Genomic DNA, 18,376 nt, shown 5'->3' with positions numbered 1-18,376 from the left:
TGTTTGTTATTTCAATAAATTTTGAATTTTTTTTTATTGTACGTTCATAATGCTTAAAAGTGCAAATCATATTTGACATGTATCAAAAATCTGTTTAATAAATTTTTCTAGCTTTATTTGAGTACATTTGTTTGCGTTACATTTTCTTTAGCTGACATTGATCATTTTACTATTATTAATTTTACATTCTTCAGTACGTAAATAAATTTTTTAATTTATAATACTTCGAGTACACCTACTTGTGAATACGTTTTAAATGACTCTTGAGTTGATAGGCTGAACGATACTCAATTGTTAAGTTACATAATTTGCATGTTGCCTCTGTTTTGCTTATTGCGATAAAATAATCCCAAGACCAATGGAATTTATCTTCTTTTTTCTCTTCTTCTGATAATATGTCTGGATGTCTCTTCACCAAATGTTTATGTAAAATAGCTAATCTATTCTTTATTATAGCGAATTGTACATTACAATAGTTGCATCTTGCATCATTACGCTTTGGTAATTTTGTGTAATGTTTACGTATATAAAGACGAGCTGGAATAAAATCTGTCTTTTTAGTTATATCCTCATTTGCAATGATGTCATTGTCTATATTGCTCTCGTTATTGTCCTCTACACGATCTGAATTTGGATTGAATATCCTATATTTACATAAGAAGTTATTAAAAAAGCAATAAAAAGTACATTAAAGCTATTATTTTCAATTATGCTTGTCCTCCGTTATGCGGACTAAATTATAATTTTTTTTAAATCTATTATTTGAACATTTAGTAGTGTTCAAAAATGTAGCTATCAAGCAGATTTAATTATTCTGTAAATCTGATAATTATCCAGTAAAAATTGGAATTTTTCGATTTATTTTTCACTAATTTTTTATACTAAACACAGTAATAGTAAATTTGAAACATGGAATTCAGTTTGTTATTTAATAAGGCTGTGTAAAATAAATGAATACTGATTGGTTTTATAAGGAATTGCGCTATCAAAGAAATAGGATTTAAAAAAATAAAAATTTCAACCTTCAGAAATCATGTGTTGTGAAATACACAGTTCCTAATAGATTAAAATTCTTGTTCTGTGTTCCATATTCTTTTGATTGCGCGCAGTATCACTACACATATATTAAATATTTGATTAAAATTTCTAATTTGTGTATATGTTACTTCAATAAATTTTGAATTTTTTTTTATTGTACCTTTATAATGCTTAAAAGTGCAAATCATATTTGACATGTATCAAAAATCTGTTTAATAAATTTTTCTAGCTTTATTTGAGTATATTTGTTTGCGTTACATTTTCTTTAGCTGACATTGATCATTTTACTATTATTAATTTTACATTCTTCAGTACGTAAATAAATTTTTTAATTTATAATACTTCGAATACACCTACTTGTGAATAAGTTTTAAATGGTTCTTGAGTGGAGTTACTTTTTGGTACTTAATTGATGAGCCACATAATTTGCATGTTGCCTCTGTATCGCTTATTGCGATAAAATAATCCCAACACCAATAGATTTTATCTTCTTTCTTCTCTTCTTCTGATAATATGTCTGGATGTCTCTTCACCAAATGTTCATGTAAATTAGCTAAGGATCTATTATTATATATAGTGATTTCTGCACAATGATTACATTTTGCCTTATTACTACTTGTTAATTTTGTATAATGGCCACGTATCCAACGACGAACTGGGATTGGAATATCGTCTACTTCTTGTTCTGCCATTATAACGTTTGGTAAGGATTATTGGTAACTAATCACAAAAGGTACAGCAACGATGTAAAGAATCGTTTGCATAAACTGTTGCTAAACTGTTTACAGACTGAGATATGATTCTCTGATGGAATACATATAAATATTGATGTTTGTATTTTTGAATCTGTTTGATAACGACATTTAATAGATCTATTTATATAGCTCTTATATATTACAATATCTAGCTCTTATATTACATTTTAAATATTATATTAAGTGACAACATTGCCATCCTGAAATGCTCTGTCAATCGAATTTTTATATTTCGTTATTATTCTATACAACGCTAATTAATCCACAAAGCACAAAGAAACGTAAAATATAACTTAGCAATTCATTTATTGATTCACAAAAAGCATAATATACTCTCTAAATCTTTTGTGATGAAAACTCAATTTTGACAAAAAATGAATTGAAAAAACTTTTTATTCTTGATTAAACAAAAATTAGCAGATTTTCATTCTTTTGAAGTAAGTTTTCTTTTGGAATGACTTTTATTCCAAAGGAACAAATTCTTACTTTTTTTTTTTAAATTGGAGACTTTATTCTTTAAATTTAATTCCAAAAGAGTAAAATCTTACTGAGAAAGAATGAATTCTCATTTCTCTTAAAGAGTGAAAATGTTCTCATTTTTTTTCAAGACTGGCTAACTTTTTAATCTTTTTGTAAAATTTTACTCCAAAAAATTTAAAGAGTATATTTAGCAATTTAATTTTTATTAAATATTGAATATTTATTTTGAGATAATTTACCGACATTTTATAGATGCTTTAGCGTTTATTATTACGGTGTCTTCGTTGTGCTTAGCGCTGTCCATATGGAAGTTCATGCTACTACTGCTTTCATTCGTTCAATGAAACTCGAGTTGACAGGCGTAGCGCAAACTGTTCCGTGTATCGTCGTGCATTCCTCTTGAAATGTGGTCTCGACAAGTGTTAGAAGATATACATCGTAATAATACTTCACGCTTATTAGAGTAAGTGATTGCTAACTCGCGTAATTAAAGTTCCATAAACGAATTAAGATAACGATTGCTTTTTGCAAAAAGATATTTTATTTAGTAGAAATTAGAAAAACAAAAATTAGCAATTATTATTTATTTTTTTACTTTATTTATGTATAATAATAATATGTTTTTAATATAATATATCGAAATTTCCCTGTATAGTTACTTTAATAAGTTATTTTTAAATTAAAATATAAAACGGATCGCTTGACGGTTTGATAGGTAAACGTTGTTGCGTAGATATTCATATCGTTATCAAATTCGCAACGCTATCACTAGCTTTATCTGATATAGTTTTGATATGAACAACTTTAAATTAAAATTACTCAGAAACTAAAATCGCAATCAAAAATCTGAAAACACTTTTATTATATAATGTTATATATCGGTATCTTTCGATTGCCAATCCGAATAATAAAATTGGTGAAGCCGATACCGAGATCTAGAGATCGTTTCCCAAAAAAAAGAGACCATACAGCTTTTCAAATTTTTTTAGACGTACGTGTAACACGAGTACATATACACTATAAAGCTTCTTGTCCATTAAACTGTTGTTTACAATGCTTTCATAGAATTTTAATTTTAATATTAGGTGTAGTAAAAAGAAATCCATTATTTTTCCAATAGGTGGCTTTAGTAATCTGTATCACGCGTAGACAAGATGCAAATTACTAAAGCCATAAATTAAAGTAAAATTAGCAATGAAAGTGATTCTTAATGCGAATACGGATATAATTTATGTATATTTATGTATATTAGGGAGAGGACGAGAGCGAGCGAGCGAGAGAGAAAGTGAGAGAGAGAGAGAGGGAGATAGGGAGAGAGAGAGAGAGACGATGAATGAGGATGACGATACAACTACATCGTTGTCGTTAGACGTAGGCAATGATGATGATATTGGACGACGGCGACAACGACGACGATATAGGACGACGACGACGACGCCAGGAGATGCCGGTAAGACATGCGATTTAAATTATATTTAAAATTATAATATAATCTTAATTGTAATAGTGATTGTAATTTTAATGTCGATTAATGTCAGTTAAGCAATAAATATCGTTCAATTCTTTTATGTAACATTTACTTATTATATTTTGAGGTTTAGCAGAGCGCGCGGCAAATTTTTTTACATAAAAAATTTTGTTATTTTAATAAAATTTTCCAATTTTGTGTTGCTTAATGTCTTTAATTTGTTTACATTATATGTTGTATTTCATTGCAAATAGCATTTTTTTCTTTTAGTTACTACCTCAGCCTTAGCTGAGGGATAATTTATAAAATATTAACAATATTATCACTTAAATTATATGATTTATGTAACGATTGTTTTTTTTTTTGGTTTTTTTTTTGTTTATATAACACTTTTTTATGGGTTTATAGGAGATACACGTAAATTTGGCGCCTTTTTTAATCTTTTTTTATTACACTGCAAATTAGTGTTATTTACATTATTTTCTAGAATATAATTATATTAAAAAGCTGATGAATGAAAAGTTTGCAATGAAATTTCGCATTTGTGATAATTTCTGCTATGATTAACATAGTGTTTTTACATATAAATTTATACGATACTCACGGACAGGACGCATACATACGCATATGTGAACTATGACGAGGACAGCTCAGAATCAGGTTCATTTGTCATTACACTGAGTCAACAGTTCAATTATAGAAGTTTGTATAAGACCCGATTGCACCAATGTTCCTTTAACTTTAAGCGAGGCTTAAAACGCTTCCTGTCTCGCTTTAAAGCAAAAGAGAGACAGAGACACAGAGAATTTTAAGCCTTGTTTAAAGTTAAAGTAACATTGATGCAACTGGGCCTAAGAAACACAAATTATATTTCTATCAAGGTTGAGAGGTAATTCATTATCTGTAATGTAATACAGTTAGATCATTTTTCAGTAAGCGTATCCAACTTCTTTTTTTACCATTTATATCTCTGTAACTTACTTAAGATACATTATTGTAATACCTAAGTTAATAAGTACTTCATATAGTGTTTTATATGAATCAATATAACGTAATTATTTAATGTATTTATTCTTTTTGTAATTTCCATCTTTTTTTACAGTATACTTACATTTATGTTAAAGAATCAAACGGCTATTTTAGCTTTAAATTGCAATTTGTTTTTATCAGTAATGTGCTTTTAGAATGCATTTAATTAAAAATAGCTATATTATATATTGTCTATTCATATGTTCCATTTGATTATTGTGATCTGATTATATATATATATATATATATATATATATATATATATATATATATATATATATATATAATCGGTACAATAAATCAGTGAATGCAAGAACAAATGAATTTACTTCCATATAATACAGAATGAAGATGAAATAAAATAACTTCTTCATGTATTATATGGGAAAAGATCTATATTTAAAATATATCTCAGAAACACAAAATCATACTAAAACAAAAGACAAATTTAAAAAATTACAGTTGATGCACTAGTGTGACGTTAACAAAATTTTGATTAAAAAATCGCTGAATATTAACCGTTACAGTATTAGGAAAACGCTTAAAATTATACTTTATATTATGTTGTATGCGTCATACAAAATTTGAGATTTGCAAAACTACTAATCTACCGTTACCTAAAAGTTTACATTTGCGTAAGGTTAATTTAGTTTCGAAACCGTCAATTCAGTTGTCAATAAATGTACATGTTTTATATATAATCGCTAATTATTTTATACATAATAATAAATTATTCTTATTGAAGGAGATCAAAGATTTCATCAAGTAATAAATCGTCATCCAAATTAGATAATTTTACACATTCTGCCAAGTCTGAATCGGAAACTCTTCATAATCGATAGAATTTGAAGCTCTGTGCGAATCTGTGTTGAGATAAAATGTGACAAAAATTTGATAAAGTGATAAAATATTTGGCATTTATTATTATAATTATATTAGGTGTTGGAATTAATTCGTAGCGTTTTTAATGAAAGAATGTTATTTATTTCACATGAGCATTAAAAAATACATTAATGAAAGTACTTCCCATCACTTGTAAAACGCTACGAATTAATTCCAACACCTAATATATTAAATACTCGACAATATTATACGACGGCACATGAAAATATTACTTATGACTTTTAAATAAGAAAACAAATTTAAACCCTTCTATTTATATGCTATTATATTCGTTTTAGTAATTGTCTATAGAAAAATATTGATGTTAAAAACGTTGTAACGTTGAAAGGAAAATGATGTTTATAGAGGAAGTTGTATAAATTATGTATGTAATTGTATAATTTATGCCTACATGTGTACATGCGCATGCACGCACGCACGTACGCACGTACGAACGAACGCCCATACTCACACATTCAAGAATACACAAATGTGTGCATAATATGTATAATAAAACTAAAATTTTAATAAAGATATACATACAGAATGTTTTTGAAAAAAAAAACGCCTATTAATCATATGATATTATTACTAATACAAAACTGAATGGAAAAGTCTTCTACCATTTTACAATTTTTGTAATACTTTTTTTAGTTATCTAATGAGCAAAATGTTTAAAATGAACGTATACAAGACAACTTTAAAATATTTTTTGAAGAATTCTTCAAGAAACGTCTCCAAAATATTTCACAAAGAATACTAAAAGGTATCTTAAAATTGTTTTATTCATCGATTTTATCCATTTTAGTAATCTTTAGAAATTAACATCTCGTCAACTATTGCGAAAATTGCAAAATATTAGAGGACATTGATTCAGCTTTTTATATATATAAAAGGAATAGTACTGTACGCTTAGTGAGCGTTATTTCAGTTAAACCTTGTATATAATATAAATATGTGCATGTACATATGTATATGAATAGATGCATTTATAAATCATATTTATCGACACAAATTTATCTAACAATTTTTTTGTTGAGTAAATACCATGGGTATTTGCGTAACACACTTTTTATCTTTCTTACATTTTTTATCATTCTATACTTACATAAGACATTGTTTTAAGTGTAGTATTAAACGACTTGTAAGTTTAGACCAAATTGTTGCATTACATAGTATATATGTTGGCTCTGTATCGCTTTTTGCGATAAAATAATCCCAAGTCCAATAAAATTTATCTTCTTTTTTCTCTTCTTCTGATAATATGTCTGGATGTGCCTTCACGAAGTGTTTATGTAAAATAGCTAAGAATTTATTATGTATATTAAATTTTGCATTACAATAATCTTGCATCTTGCCTCATTTCTACTTGTCAATTTTGTGTAACGTCTACGTATCCAAAGACGAGATCTGGGATAAAATTGTCTTTAGAGTTATATATCCTCATTTGTACTCATATCATTATCTGGATTGCTCTCGTTATCTACAGGATTTGAATTTGGACCTAATATCCTACATTTGCATAACAAGTTATTAAAAAAGCAATTAAAAGTACAGTAGATATATTATATTCAATTATGTACATTTTTCGCTGTACGGAATGAATTATAAATTTTTTAGAACATATTATTTGAACATTTAGGAAGGATCAAAAATTTAACGACGAAGCAGACTCAAATATGTTGTAAATTTGATAATTGTCTGATAAAAATAAGAATATTTTATATAATATTACTTTTTTTTTATACTAAACAGAAATAATATATATATGCATAAATTTCAAACATGGAATTCAGTTTGCATTCAATGTGGTCGTGTAACATAAATGAATACCGATTAGGAATTATAGAGTTATATCAAGGTTTTATAAGGAATTGCGCAATCAAAGAAATTGGAACTAAGAAATAAAAAATAGAAATTTTAACCTTTCGGAAATCATGTCGTGTTGGATTACATAGTGTCTGATAGATTAAAATTCTTATTCCTCGTTCACTATTCTTTAGATTGCGCGCAGTATCACTACAGATATATTGAATATTTGATTAAAATTTCTAATTTGTGTGTATGTTACTTCAATAAATTTTGAATTTTTTTTTATTGTACGTTTATAATGGTTAAAAGTGCAAATCATATTTGACGACATGCATCAAAAATATGTTTAATAAATTTTTCTAGCTTTATTTGGGTATATTTATTTGCGTTACATTTTCTTTAGCTGATTTTGATCATTTTACTTGTATTAACTTTATATTCTTTATTACGGTAATTAATTTTTAATTCATTTGGAATATACCTACTTGTGAACACGTTTCAAATGCATCTTGAGATCAGTTACTGAATAGATCGTAATTGTTATGTCACATTTTGTACATGTTGCCTTTGTATCACTTTCTGCGATAAAATAATTCCAAGTCCAATGAAATTTGTCTTCTTTCTTCTCTTCCTCTGATAATTTGTCTAGATGTGTCTTCATCAAGTGTTCATGTAAATTAGCTAAAGCCTTATTTTGCATAGTGAATATTGCATTACAATAGTTGCATCTTGTCGAATTATTCCTTGGTAATTTTGTGTAATGTTTACGTATCCAATGATGAACAGGGATAAAATTGTCTGTCTTTTTAGTTATATCCTCATTTGCAATCATTTCATTATCTGAATTGCTTTCGCTATTGCTCTCTACACGATCGGAATTTGGATTGACTATCCTATATTTACATAAGAAGTTATTAAAGAAGCAATAAAAGTACGTTAAAGCTATTATGTTCAATTATGCTCATTCTCCGTTATGCGGACTAAATTATAATTTTTTAAAAATCTATTGTTTGAACATTTGGTAGTGATCAAAAATGTAGCGATCAAGCAGATTTAAATATTCTATAAATCTGATAATTATCCGACAAAAATTGGAATTTTTCAAATTATTTTTCACTAATTTTTTATACTAAACACAGTAATAGTAAATTTGAAACATGGAATTCAGTTAGTTATTTAATAAGGCTGTGTAAAATAAATGAATACTGATTGGTTTTATAAGGAATTGCGCTATCAAAGAAATAGGAACTAAGAACATAGAAATTCCAACCTTCAGAAATCATGTGTGGTAATAGTTTGTAATAGATTAAAATTCTTGTTCTGTTTTCCATATTCTTTTGATTGCGCGCAGTACCACTACACATATGTTAAATATTTGATTAAAATTTATAATTTTGTGTTTGTTATTTCAATAAATTTTGAATTTTTTTTTATTGTACGTTCATAATGCTTAAAAGTGCAAATCATATTTGACATGTATCAAAAATCTGTTTAATAAATTTTTCTAGCTTTATTTGAGTATATTTGTTTGCGTTACATTTTCTTTAGCTGACATTGATCATTTTACTATTATTAATTTTACATTCTTCAGTACGTAAATAAATTTTTTAATTTATAATACTTCGAATACACCTACTTGTGAATAAGTTTTAAATGGTTCTTGAGTGGAGTCACTTTTTGGTACATAATTGATGAGCCACATAATTTGCATGTTGCCTCTGTATCGCTTATTGCGATAAAATAATCCCAAGACCAATCGATTTTATCTTCTTTTTTCTCTTCTTCTGATAATATGTCTGGATGTCTCTTCACCAAATGGTCATGTAAAATACCTAATCTATTCTTACGTATAGTGAATTTTACATTACAAAAATTGCATCTTGCAACATTACTAGTTGGTAATTTTGTGTAATGTTTACGTACGTAAAGACGAACTGGAATAAAATCTTTCTTTTTAATTATATCCTCATTTGCAATCATGTCATTGTCTGAATTGCTCTCGTTATTGCCCTCTACACGATCTGAATTTGGATTGAATATCCTATATTTACATAAGAAGTTATTAAAAAAGCAATAAAAAGTACGTTAAAGTTATTATTTTCAATTATATTTATCCTCCGTTATACGGACTAAATTATAATTTTTTTTAAATCTACTATTTTAACATTTAATAGCGATCAAAAATGTAGCGATCAAGCAGATTTAAATATTCTGTAAATCTGATAATTATCCGACAAAAATTGGAATTTTTCAAATTATTTTTCACTAATTTTTTATACTAAACACAGTAATAGTAAATTTGAAACATGGAAATCAGTTTGTTATTTAATAAGGCTGTGTAAAATAAATGAATACTGATTGGTTTTATAAGGAATTGCGCTATCAAAGAAATAGGATTTAAAAAAATAAAAATTTCAACCTTCAGAAATCATGTGTTGTGAAATACACAGTTCCTAATAGATTAAAATTCTTGTTCTGTGTTCCATATTCTTTTGATTGCGCGCAGTATCACTACACATATATTAAATATTTGATTAAAATTTCTAATTTGTGTGTATTTTACTTCAATAAATTTTGAATTTTTTTATTGTACGTTTATAATGCTTAAAAGTGCAAATCATATTTGACATGTATCAAAAATCTGTTTAATAAATTTTTCTAGCTTTATTTGAGTATATTTGTTTGCGTTACATTTTCTTTAGCTGACATTGATCATTTTACTATTATTAATTTTACATTCTTCAGTACGTAAATAAATTTTTTAATTTATAATACTTCGAATACACCTACTTGTGAATAAGTTTTAAATGGTTCTTGAGTGCAGTTACTTGTTTGTGGTACTTAATTGATGAGTCACATAATTTGCATGTTGCCTCTGTATCGCTTATTGCGATAAAATAATCCCAAGACCAATGGAATTTATCGTCTTTTTTCTCTTCTTCTGATAATATGTCTGGATGTCTCTTCACCAAATGGTCATGTAAAATAGCTAATCTTTTGTTAAGTATGGCGAATTTTACATTACAATAGTTGCATCTTGCATCATTACGCTTTGGTAATTTTGTGTAATGTTTACGTATATAAAGACGAGCTGGAATAAAATCTGTCTTTTTAATTATATCCTCATTTGCAATCATGTCATTGTCTGAATTGCTCTCGTTATTGCCCTCTACCAGATCTGAATTTGGTTTGAATATCCTATATTTACATAAGAAGTTATTAAAAAGCAATAAAAAGTACGTTAAAGCTATTATTTTTAATTATATTTATCCTCCGTTATATGGACTAAATTATACTTTTTTTTAAATCTACTATTTTAACTTTTAATAGCGATCAAAAATGTAACGATCAAGCAGATTTAAATATTCTGTAAATCTGTTAATTATACGGCAAAAATTGGAATTTTTCAAATTATTTTTCATTAATTTTTTATACTAAACGCAGTAATAGTAAATTTGAAACATGGAATTCAGTTTGTTATTTAATAAGGCTGTGTAACATAAATGAATACTGATTAGTTTTATAAGGAATTGCGCTATCAAAGAAATAGGAATTAAGAAAATAGAAATTTCAACCTTCAGAAATCATGTGTTGTGAAATACACAGTTCCTAATAGATTAAAATTCTTGTTCTGTATTCCATATTCTTTTGCTTGTGCGCTATATCATTACACAAATATTAAATATTTGATTAAAATTTCTAATTTGTGTGTATGTTACTTCAATAAATTTTGAATTTTTTTTATTGTACATTTATAATGCTTAAAAGTGCAAATCATATTTGACATGTATCAAAAATCTGTTTAATAAATTTTTCTAGCATTATTTGAGTACATTTGTTTGTGTTACATTTTCTTTACGTGACATTGTTCATTTTACTATTATTAATTTTACATTCTTCACGTAAATAAATTTTTTAATTTATAATACTTCGAGTACACCTACCTGTGAATACATTTTAAATGCTTCTTGAGTGGAGTTACTTTTTGGTACTTAATTGATGACTCACATAATTTGCATGTTGCCTCTCTATCGCTTTTTACGATAAAATAATCCCAAGACCAATCGAATTTATCTTCTTTCTTCTCTTCTTCTGATAATATGTCTGGATGTCTCTTCACCAAATGTTCATGTAAATTAGCTAAGGATCTATTATTATAAATAGTGATTTCTGCACAATGATTACATTTTGCCTCATTATTACTTGTTAATTTTGTATAATGGCCACGTATCCAACGACGAACTGGGATTAGAATATCGTCTACTTCTTGTTCTGCCATTATAACGTTTTGTAAGGATTATTGGTAACTAATCGCAAAAGGTACAGAAACTATGTAAAGAATCGTTTGCAGAGACTGTTGCTAAACTGTTTACAGACAGAGATATGATTCTCTGATGGAATACATATAAATATTGATGTTTGTATTTTTGAATCTGTTTGATAACGACATTTAATAAATCTATTTATTTAGCTCTTACATATTACAATATCTAGCTCTTATATTACATTTTAAATATTATATTAAGTGACAACATTTCCATTCTGAAATCTGTCAATCGAATTTTTATATTTCGTTATTATTCTAGACAACGCTAATTAATCCACAAAGCACAACGAAACGTAAAATATAAAATAACTGTTCATTTATTGAAGCACAAAATGCATAATATACTCTCTAAATCTTTTGTGATGAAAACTCAATCTTGACAAAAAATGAATTGAAACTTTTCATTCTTGATTAAACAAAAAGTAGCAGATTTTCATTCTTTTGAAGTAAGTTTTCTTTTGGAGAGAGATTTATTCCAAAGGAACAAAATCTTACTTCTTTTTTTGAAATTGGAGACTTTGTTCTTTAGATTTTATTCCAAAAGAGTAAAATCTTGCTTAAAAAGAATGAAATCTCACTCTTCTTAAAGATTGAAAACGTTCCCATTTTTTTTCAAGACTGGCTCACTTTTTAATCTTTTTGTAAAATTTTACTCCAAAAAATTTAAAGAGTATATTTAGCACTATTTAATTTTTATTAAATATTGAATATTTATTTTGAGATGATAATTTATCGACATTTTATAGATGCTTTAGCGTTTATTGTTACGGTGTCTTCGTTGTGCTTAGCGCTGTCCATATGGAAGTTCATGCTACTACTGCTTTCATTCGTTCAATGAAACTCGAGTTGACAGGCGTAGCGCAAACTGTTCCGTGTATCGTCGTGCATTCCTCTTGAAATGTGGTCTCGACAAGTGTTAGAAGATATACATCGTAATAATACTTCACGCTTATTAGAGTAAGTGATTGCTAACTCGCGTAATTAAAGTTCCATAAACGAATTAAGATAACGATTGCTTTTTGCAAAAAGATATTTTATTTAGTAGAAATTAGAAAAACAAAAATTAGCAATTATTATTTATTTTTTTACTTTATTTATGTATAATAATAATATGTTTTTAATATTAGGTGTTGGAATTAATTCGTAGCGTTTTTAATGAAAGAATGTTATTTATTTCACATGAGCATTAAAAAATACATTAATGAAAGTACTTCCCATCACTTGTAAAACGCTACGAATTAATTCCAACACCTAATATAATATATCGAAATTTCCCTGTATAGTTACTTTAATAAGTTATTTTTAAATTAAAATATAAAACGGATCGCTTGACGGTTTGATAGGTAAACGTTGTTGCGTAGATATTCATATCGTTATCAAATTCGCAACGCTATCACTAGCTTTATCTGATATAGTTTTGATATGAACAACTTTAAATTAAAATTGCTCAGAAACTAAAATCGCAATCAAAAATCTGAAAACACTTTTATTATATAATGTTATATATCGGTATCTTTCGATTGCCAATCCGAATAATAAAATTGGTGAAGCCGATACCGAGATCTAGAGATCGTTTCCCAAAAAAAAGAGACCATACAGCTTTTTAAATTTTTTTAGACGTACGTGTAACACGAGTACATATACACTATAAAGCTTCTTGTCCATTAAACTGTTGTTTACAATGCTTTCATAGAATTTTAATTTTAATATTAGGTGTAGTAAAAAAAAATCCATTATTTTTCCAATAGGTGGCTTTAGTAATCTGTATCACGCGTAGACAAGATGCAAATTACTAAAGCCATAAATTAAAGTAAAATTAGCAATGAAAGTGATTCTTAATGCGAATACGGATATAATTTATGTATATTTATGTATATTAGGGAGAGGACGAGAGCGAGCGAGCGAGAGAGAAAGTGAGAGAGAGAGAGAGAGAGGGGGAGAGAGAGAGAGAGACGATGAATGAGGATGACGATACAACTACATCGTTGTCGTTAGACGTAGGCAATGATGATGATATTGGACGACGGCGACAACGACGACGATATAGGACGACGACGACGACGCCAGGAGATGCCGGTAAGACATGCGATTTAAATTATATTTAAAATTATAATATAATCTTAATTGTAATAGTGATTGTAATTTTAATGTCGATTAATGTCAGTTAAGCAATAAATATCGTTCAATTCTTTTATGTAACATTTACTTATTATATTTTGAGGTTTAGCAGCGCGCGCGGCAAATTTTTTTACATAAAAAATTTTGTTATTTTAATAAAATTTTCCCATTTTGTGATGCTTAATGTCTTTAATTTGTTTAGATTATATGTTGTATTTCATTGCAAATTGCATTTTTTTTCTTTTAGCTACTGAGGGATAATTTATAAAATAACATTATTATCACTTAAATTTTATGATTTATGTAACGATTGTTTTTTTTGTTTTTTTTTGTTTTTATAACATTATTTTATGGGTTTATAGGAGATACACGTAAATTTGGCGCCTTTTTTAATCTTTTTTTATTACACTGCAAATTAGTGTTATTTACATTATTTTCTAGAATATAATTATATTAAAAAGCTGATGAATGAAAAGTTTGCAATGAAATTTCGCACTTGTGTAATTTCTGCTATGATTAACATAGTGTTTTTACATATAAATTTATACGATACTCACGGACAGGACGCATACATACGCATATGTGAACTATGACGAGGACAGCTCAGAATCAGGTTCATTTGTCATTACACTGAGTCAACAGTTCAATTATCGAAGTTTGTATAAGACCCGATTGCACCAATGTTCCTTTAACTTTAAGCGAGGCTTAAAACGCTTCCTGTCTCGCTTTAAAGCAAAAGAGAGACAGAATTTTAAGCCTTGTTTAAAGTTAAAGTAACATTGATGCAACTGGACCTAAGAAACACAAATTATATTTCTATCAAGGTTGAGTGGTAATTCATTATCTTTAATGAAATACAGTTAGATTCATTTTTCAGTAAGCGTATCTAACTTCTTTTTTTCCATTTATATCTCTGTAACTTACTTAAGATACATTTATTTGTAATAACTAAGTTAATAAGTACTTCATATAGTCATTTATACTAATCAATATAAACGTAATTATTTAATGTATTTATTTCTTTTTGTAATTTCCATCTTTTTTTACAGTATACTTACATTTATGTTAAAGAATCAAACGGCTATTTTTAGCTTTAAATTGCATTTTGTTTTTATTCAGTAAAATTTTGCTTTTTCGAAATGCGTTTAATTTAAAAATAGCTGTATTATATTTTGTCTATTTCATATTTCATTTTGATTTATTGTGATCTGATTATATGTATATGTATATATAATCGGTACAGTACAATAAATCAGTGAATGCAAGTACAAATGAATTTACTTCCATATAATACAGAATGAAGATGAAATAAAATAACTTCTTCATGTATTATATGGGAAAAGATCTATATTTAAAATATTATATGTCAGAAATACAAAATCATATTAAAACAAAAGACAAATTTAAAAAATTACAGTTGATGCACTCGTGTGACGTTAACAAAATTTTGATTAAAAAATCGCTGAATATTAACCGTTACAATATTAGAAAAACGCTTAAAATTATACCTTATATTATGTTGTATGCGTCATACAAAATTTGAGATTTGCAAAACTACTAATCTACCGTTACCTAAAAGTTTACATTTGCGTAAGGTTAATTTAGTTTCGAAACCGTCAATTCAGTTGTCAATAAATGTACATGTTTTATATATAATCGCTACTTATTTTATACATAATAATAAATTATTCTTATTGAAAGAGATCAAAGATTTCATCAAGTAATAAATCGTCATCCAAATTAGATAATTCTACACATTCTGCCAAGTCTGAATCGGAAACTCTTCATAATCGATAGAATTTGAAGCTCTGTGCGAATCTGTGTTGAGATAAAATGTGACAAAAATTTGATAAAGTGATAAAATATTTGGCATTTATTATTATAATTATATATTAAATACTCGACAATATTATACGACGGCACATGAAAATATTACTTATGACTTTTAAATAAGAACAAATTTAAACCCTTCTATTTATATGCTATTCAATTATATTCGTTTTAGTAATTGTCAATAGAAAAATATTGATGTTAAAAACGTTGCAACGTTGAAAGGAAAATGATGTTTATAGAGGAAGTTGTATAAATTATGTATATGATTGTATAATTTATGCCTACATGTGTACATGCGCATGCACGCACGCTCGCACGCACGCACATACGAACAAACGCCCATACGCCCATATACAAGAATACCCCAATATGTGCATAATATAATAAAATTATAATAAAGATATACATACAGAGTGTTTCATTATTCATATAGTATTATTACTAATAAAAAACTGAATGGAAAAGTCTTCTACCATTTTACAATTTTTGTAATACTTTTTTTAGTTATCTAATGAGCAAAATGTTTAAAATTAACGTATACAAGACAACTTTAAAATATTTTTTGGAGAATTCTTCAAGAAATGTCTCCAAAATATTTCACAAAGAATACTAAAAGGTATCTTAAAACAGTTTTATTCATGGATTTTATCCGTTTTAGTAATCTTTAGAAATTAATATCTCGTCAACTATTGCGAAAATTGCAAAATATTAGAGGACACATTGATTCAGCTTTTTATATATATAAAAGGAATTGTACTGTACGCTTAGTGAGCGTTATTTCAGTTAAACCTTGTATATAATATAAATATGTGCATATACATATGTATATGAATAGATGCATTTATAAATCATATTTATCGACACGTATTACACAAATTTATCTAACACTTTTTTTGTTGAGTAAATACCATGGGTATTTTAACACATTTTTTATCTTTCTTACATTTTTTATCATTCTATACTTACATAAGACATTGTTTTAAGTGTAGTATTAAACGACTTGCAAGTTTAGAAAAATTGTTGCATTACATAGTATATATGTTGTCTCTGTATCGCTTTTTGCGATAAAATAATCCCAAGTCCAATAAAATTTATCATCTTATTTCTCTTCTTCTGATAATATGTCTGGATGTGCCTTCACGAAGTGTTTATGTAAAATAGCTAAGGATTTATTATGTATATTAAATTTTGCATTACAATAATCTTGCATCTTGCCTCATTTCTACTTGTCAATTTTGTGTAACGTCTACGTATCCAAAGACGAGATCTGGGATAAAATTGTCTTTAGAGTTATATATCCTCATTTGTACTCATATCATTATCTGGATTGCTCTCGTCATCTACAGGATTTGAATTTGGACCTAATATCCTACATTTGCATAACAAGTTATTAAAAAAGCAATTAAAAGTACAGTAGATAACATTTTTCGCTGTACGGAATGAATTATAAATTTTTTAGAACATATTATTTGAACATTTAGGAAGGATCAAAAATTTAACGACGAAGCAGACTCAAATATGTTGTAAATTTGATAATTGTCTGATAAAAATAAGAATATTTTATATAATATTACTTTTTTTTTATACTAAACAGAAATAATATATATATGCATAAATTTCAAACATGGAATTCAGTTTGCATTCAATGTGGTCGTGTAACATAAATGAATACCGATTAGGAATTATAGAGTTATATCAAGGCTTTATAAGGAATTGCGCAATCAAAGAAATTGGAACTAAGAAATAGAAAATAGAAATTTTAACCTTTCGGAAATCATATCGTGTTGGATTACATAGTGTCTGATAGATTAAAATTCTTATTCCTCGTTCACTATTCTTTAGATTGCGCGCAGTATCACTACATATATATTGAATATTTGATTAAAATTTCTAATTTGTGTGTATGTTACTTCAATAAATTTTATAATGGTTAAAAGTGCAAATCATATTTGACGACATGCATCAAAAATATGTTTAATAAATTTTTCTAGCTTTATTTGGCTATATTTATTTGCGTTACATTATCTTTAGCTGACTTTGATCATTTTACTTGTATTAATTTTATATTCTTTATTACGGTAATTAATTTTTAATTCATTTGGAATATACCTACTTGTGAATACGTTTCAAATGCATCTTGAGATCAGTTACTGAATAGTTCGTAATTGTTATGTCACATTTTGTACATGTTGCCTTTGTATCACTTTCTGCGATAAAATAATTCCAAGTCCAATGAAGTTTGTCTTCTTTCTTCTCTTCCTCTGATAATTTGTCTAGATGTGTCTTTATCAAGTGTCCATGTAAATTAGCTAAAGCCTTATTTTGCATAGTGAATATTGCATTACAATAGTTGCATCTTGTCGAATTATTCATTGGTAATTTTGTATAATGTTTACGTATCCAAAGATGAACAGGGCTAAAATTGTCTGTTTTTTTAGTTATATCCTCATTTGCAATCATTTCATTGTCTGAATTACTCTCGCTATTGCTCTGTACACGATCGGAATTTGGATTGACTATCCTATATTTACATAAGAAGTTATTAAAGAAGCAATAAAAAGTACGTTAAAGCTATTATTTTCGATTATGCTCATCCTCCGTTATGCGGACTAAATTATAATTTTTTAAAAATCT

At 27.2% G+C, this 18,376-nt stretch overlaps 2 protein-coding genes and 1 long non-coding RNA gene across 7 annotated transcripts in view; 1 reads left to right on the top strand and 2 right to left on the bottom strand.

Annotated features, from left to right (window-relative positions):
* Positions 1–75: 75 nt before the first annotated feature.
* LOC147907006 (uncharacterized) lies at positions 76–1,730 on the bottom strand. Its single transcript, XM_087415033.1, has 2 exons — positions 1,396–1,730; positions 76–644 (listed from the first exon to the last, which is right to left on the bottom strand). The coding sequence occupies exons 1-2, from the start codon at positions 1,728–1,730 to the stop codon at positions 236–238; spliced, it is 744 nt and encodes a 247-aa protein (XP_087271159.1). The 3' UTR covers positions 76–235.
* Positions 1,731–2,616: 886 nt separating this feature from the next.
* The window catches only part of LOC147906999 (uncharacterized), a 79,346-nt gene continuing 63,586 nt past the window's right edge, over positions 2,617–18,376 (top strand). For both annotated transcript variants that reach the window (XR_015547917.1, XR_015547915.1), the window contains exons 1-3: positions 2,617–2,736; positions 3,526–3,723; positions 12,580–12,748. This is a non-coding gene — a long non-coding RNA (uncharacterized LOC147906999). The remainder of the gene's footprint in view (positions 2,737–3,525; positions 3,724–12,579; positions 12,749–18,376) is intronic.
* The window catches only part of LOC105152590 (uncharacterized), a 63,512-nt gene continuing 50,224 nt past the window's right edge, over positions 5,089–18,376 (bottom strand). For 2 of the 4 annotated variants that reach the window (XM_087415030.1, XM_087415031.1), the window contains 3 exons: positions 9,101–9,505; positions 7,950–8,357; positions 5,089–7,164 (listed from right to left, as the gene is read on the bottom strand). In XM_087415030.1, the coding sequence (XP_087271156.1) occupies positions 7,086–7,164; positions 7,950–8,357; positions 9,101–9,505 (892 nt within the window). In that variant the 3' untranslated portion in view covers positions 5,089–7,085. Of the gene's footprint in view, positions 7,165–7,949; positions 8,358–9,100; positions 9,506–16,853; positions 17,112–17,855; positions 18,264–18,376 lie in introns of those variants that run through there. The other 2 variants (XR_015547914.1, XM_087415032.1) reach the window with 2 other exon arrangements.

The sequence above is a fragment of the Acromyrmex echinatior genome, chromosome 17, assembly GCF_024713525.1.
Source record: "Acromyrmex echinatior isolate Ae372 chromosome 17, ASM2471352v2, whole genome shotgun sequence".
Lineage (NCBI taxonomy): Eukaryota > Metazoa > Arthropoda > Insecta > Hymenoptera > Formicidae > Acromyrmex > Acromyrmex echinatior.
The sequence above is the reverse complement of the archived record's forward strand: the minus strand, read 5'-3'. Positions and strand labels throughout refer to the sequence as shown.

Bases quoted from the DNA above. Each gene is read 5' to 3' on its own strand.
- LOC147907006 (XM_087415033.1), bottom strand. From the start codon at position 1,730: ATGGCAGAACAAGAAGTAGACGATATTCCAATCCCAGTTCGTCGTTGG. The intron at 645-1,395 runs GTAGGTGTATTC...ATGTAAATATAG, and splicing joins CATTTAAAACTTATTCACAA to GATATTCAATCCAAATTCAG.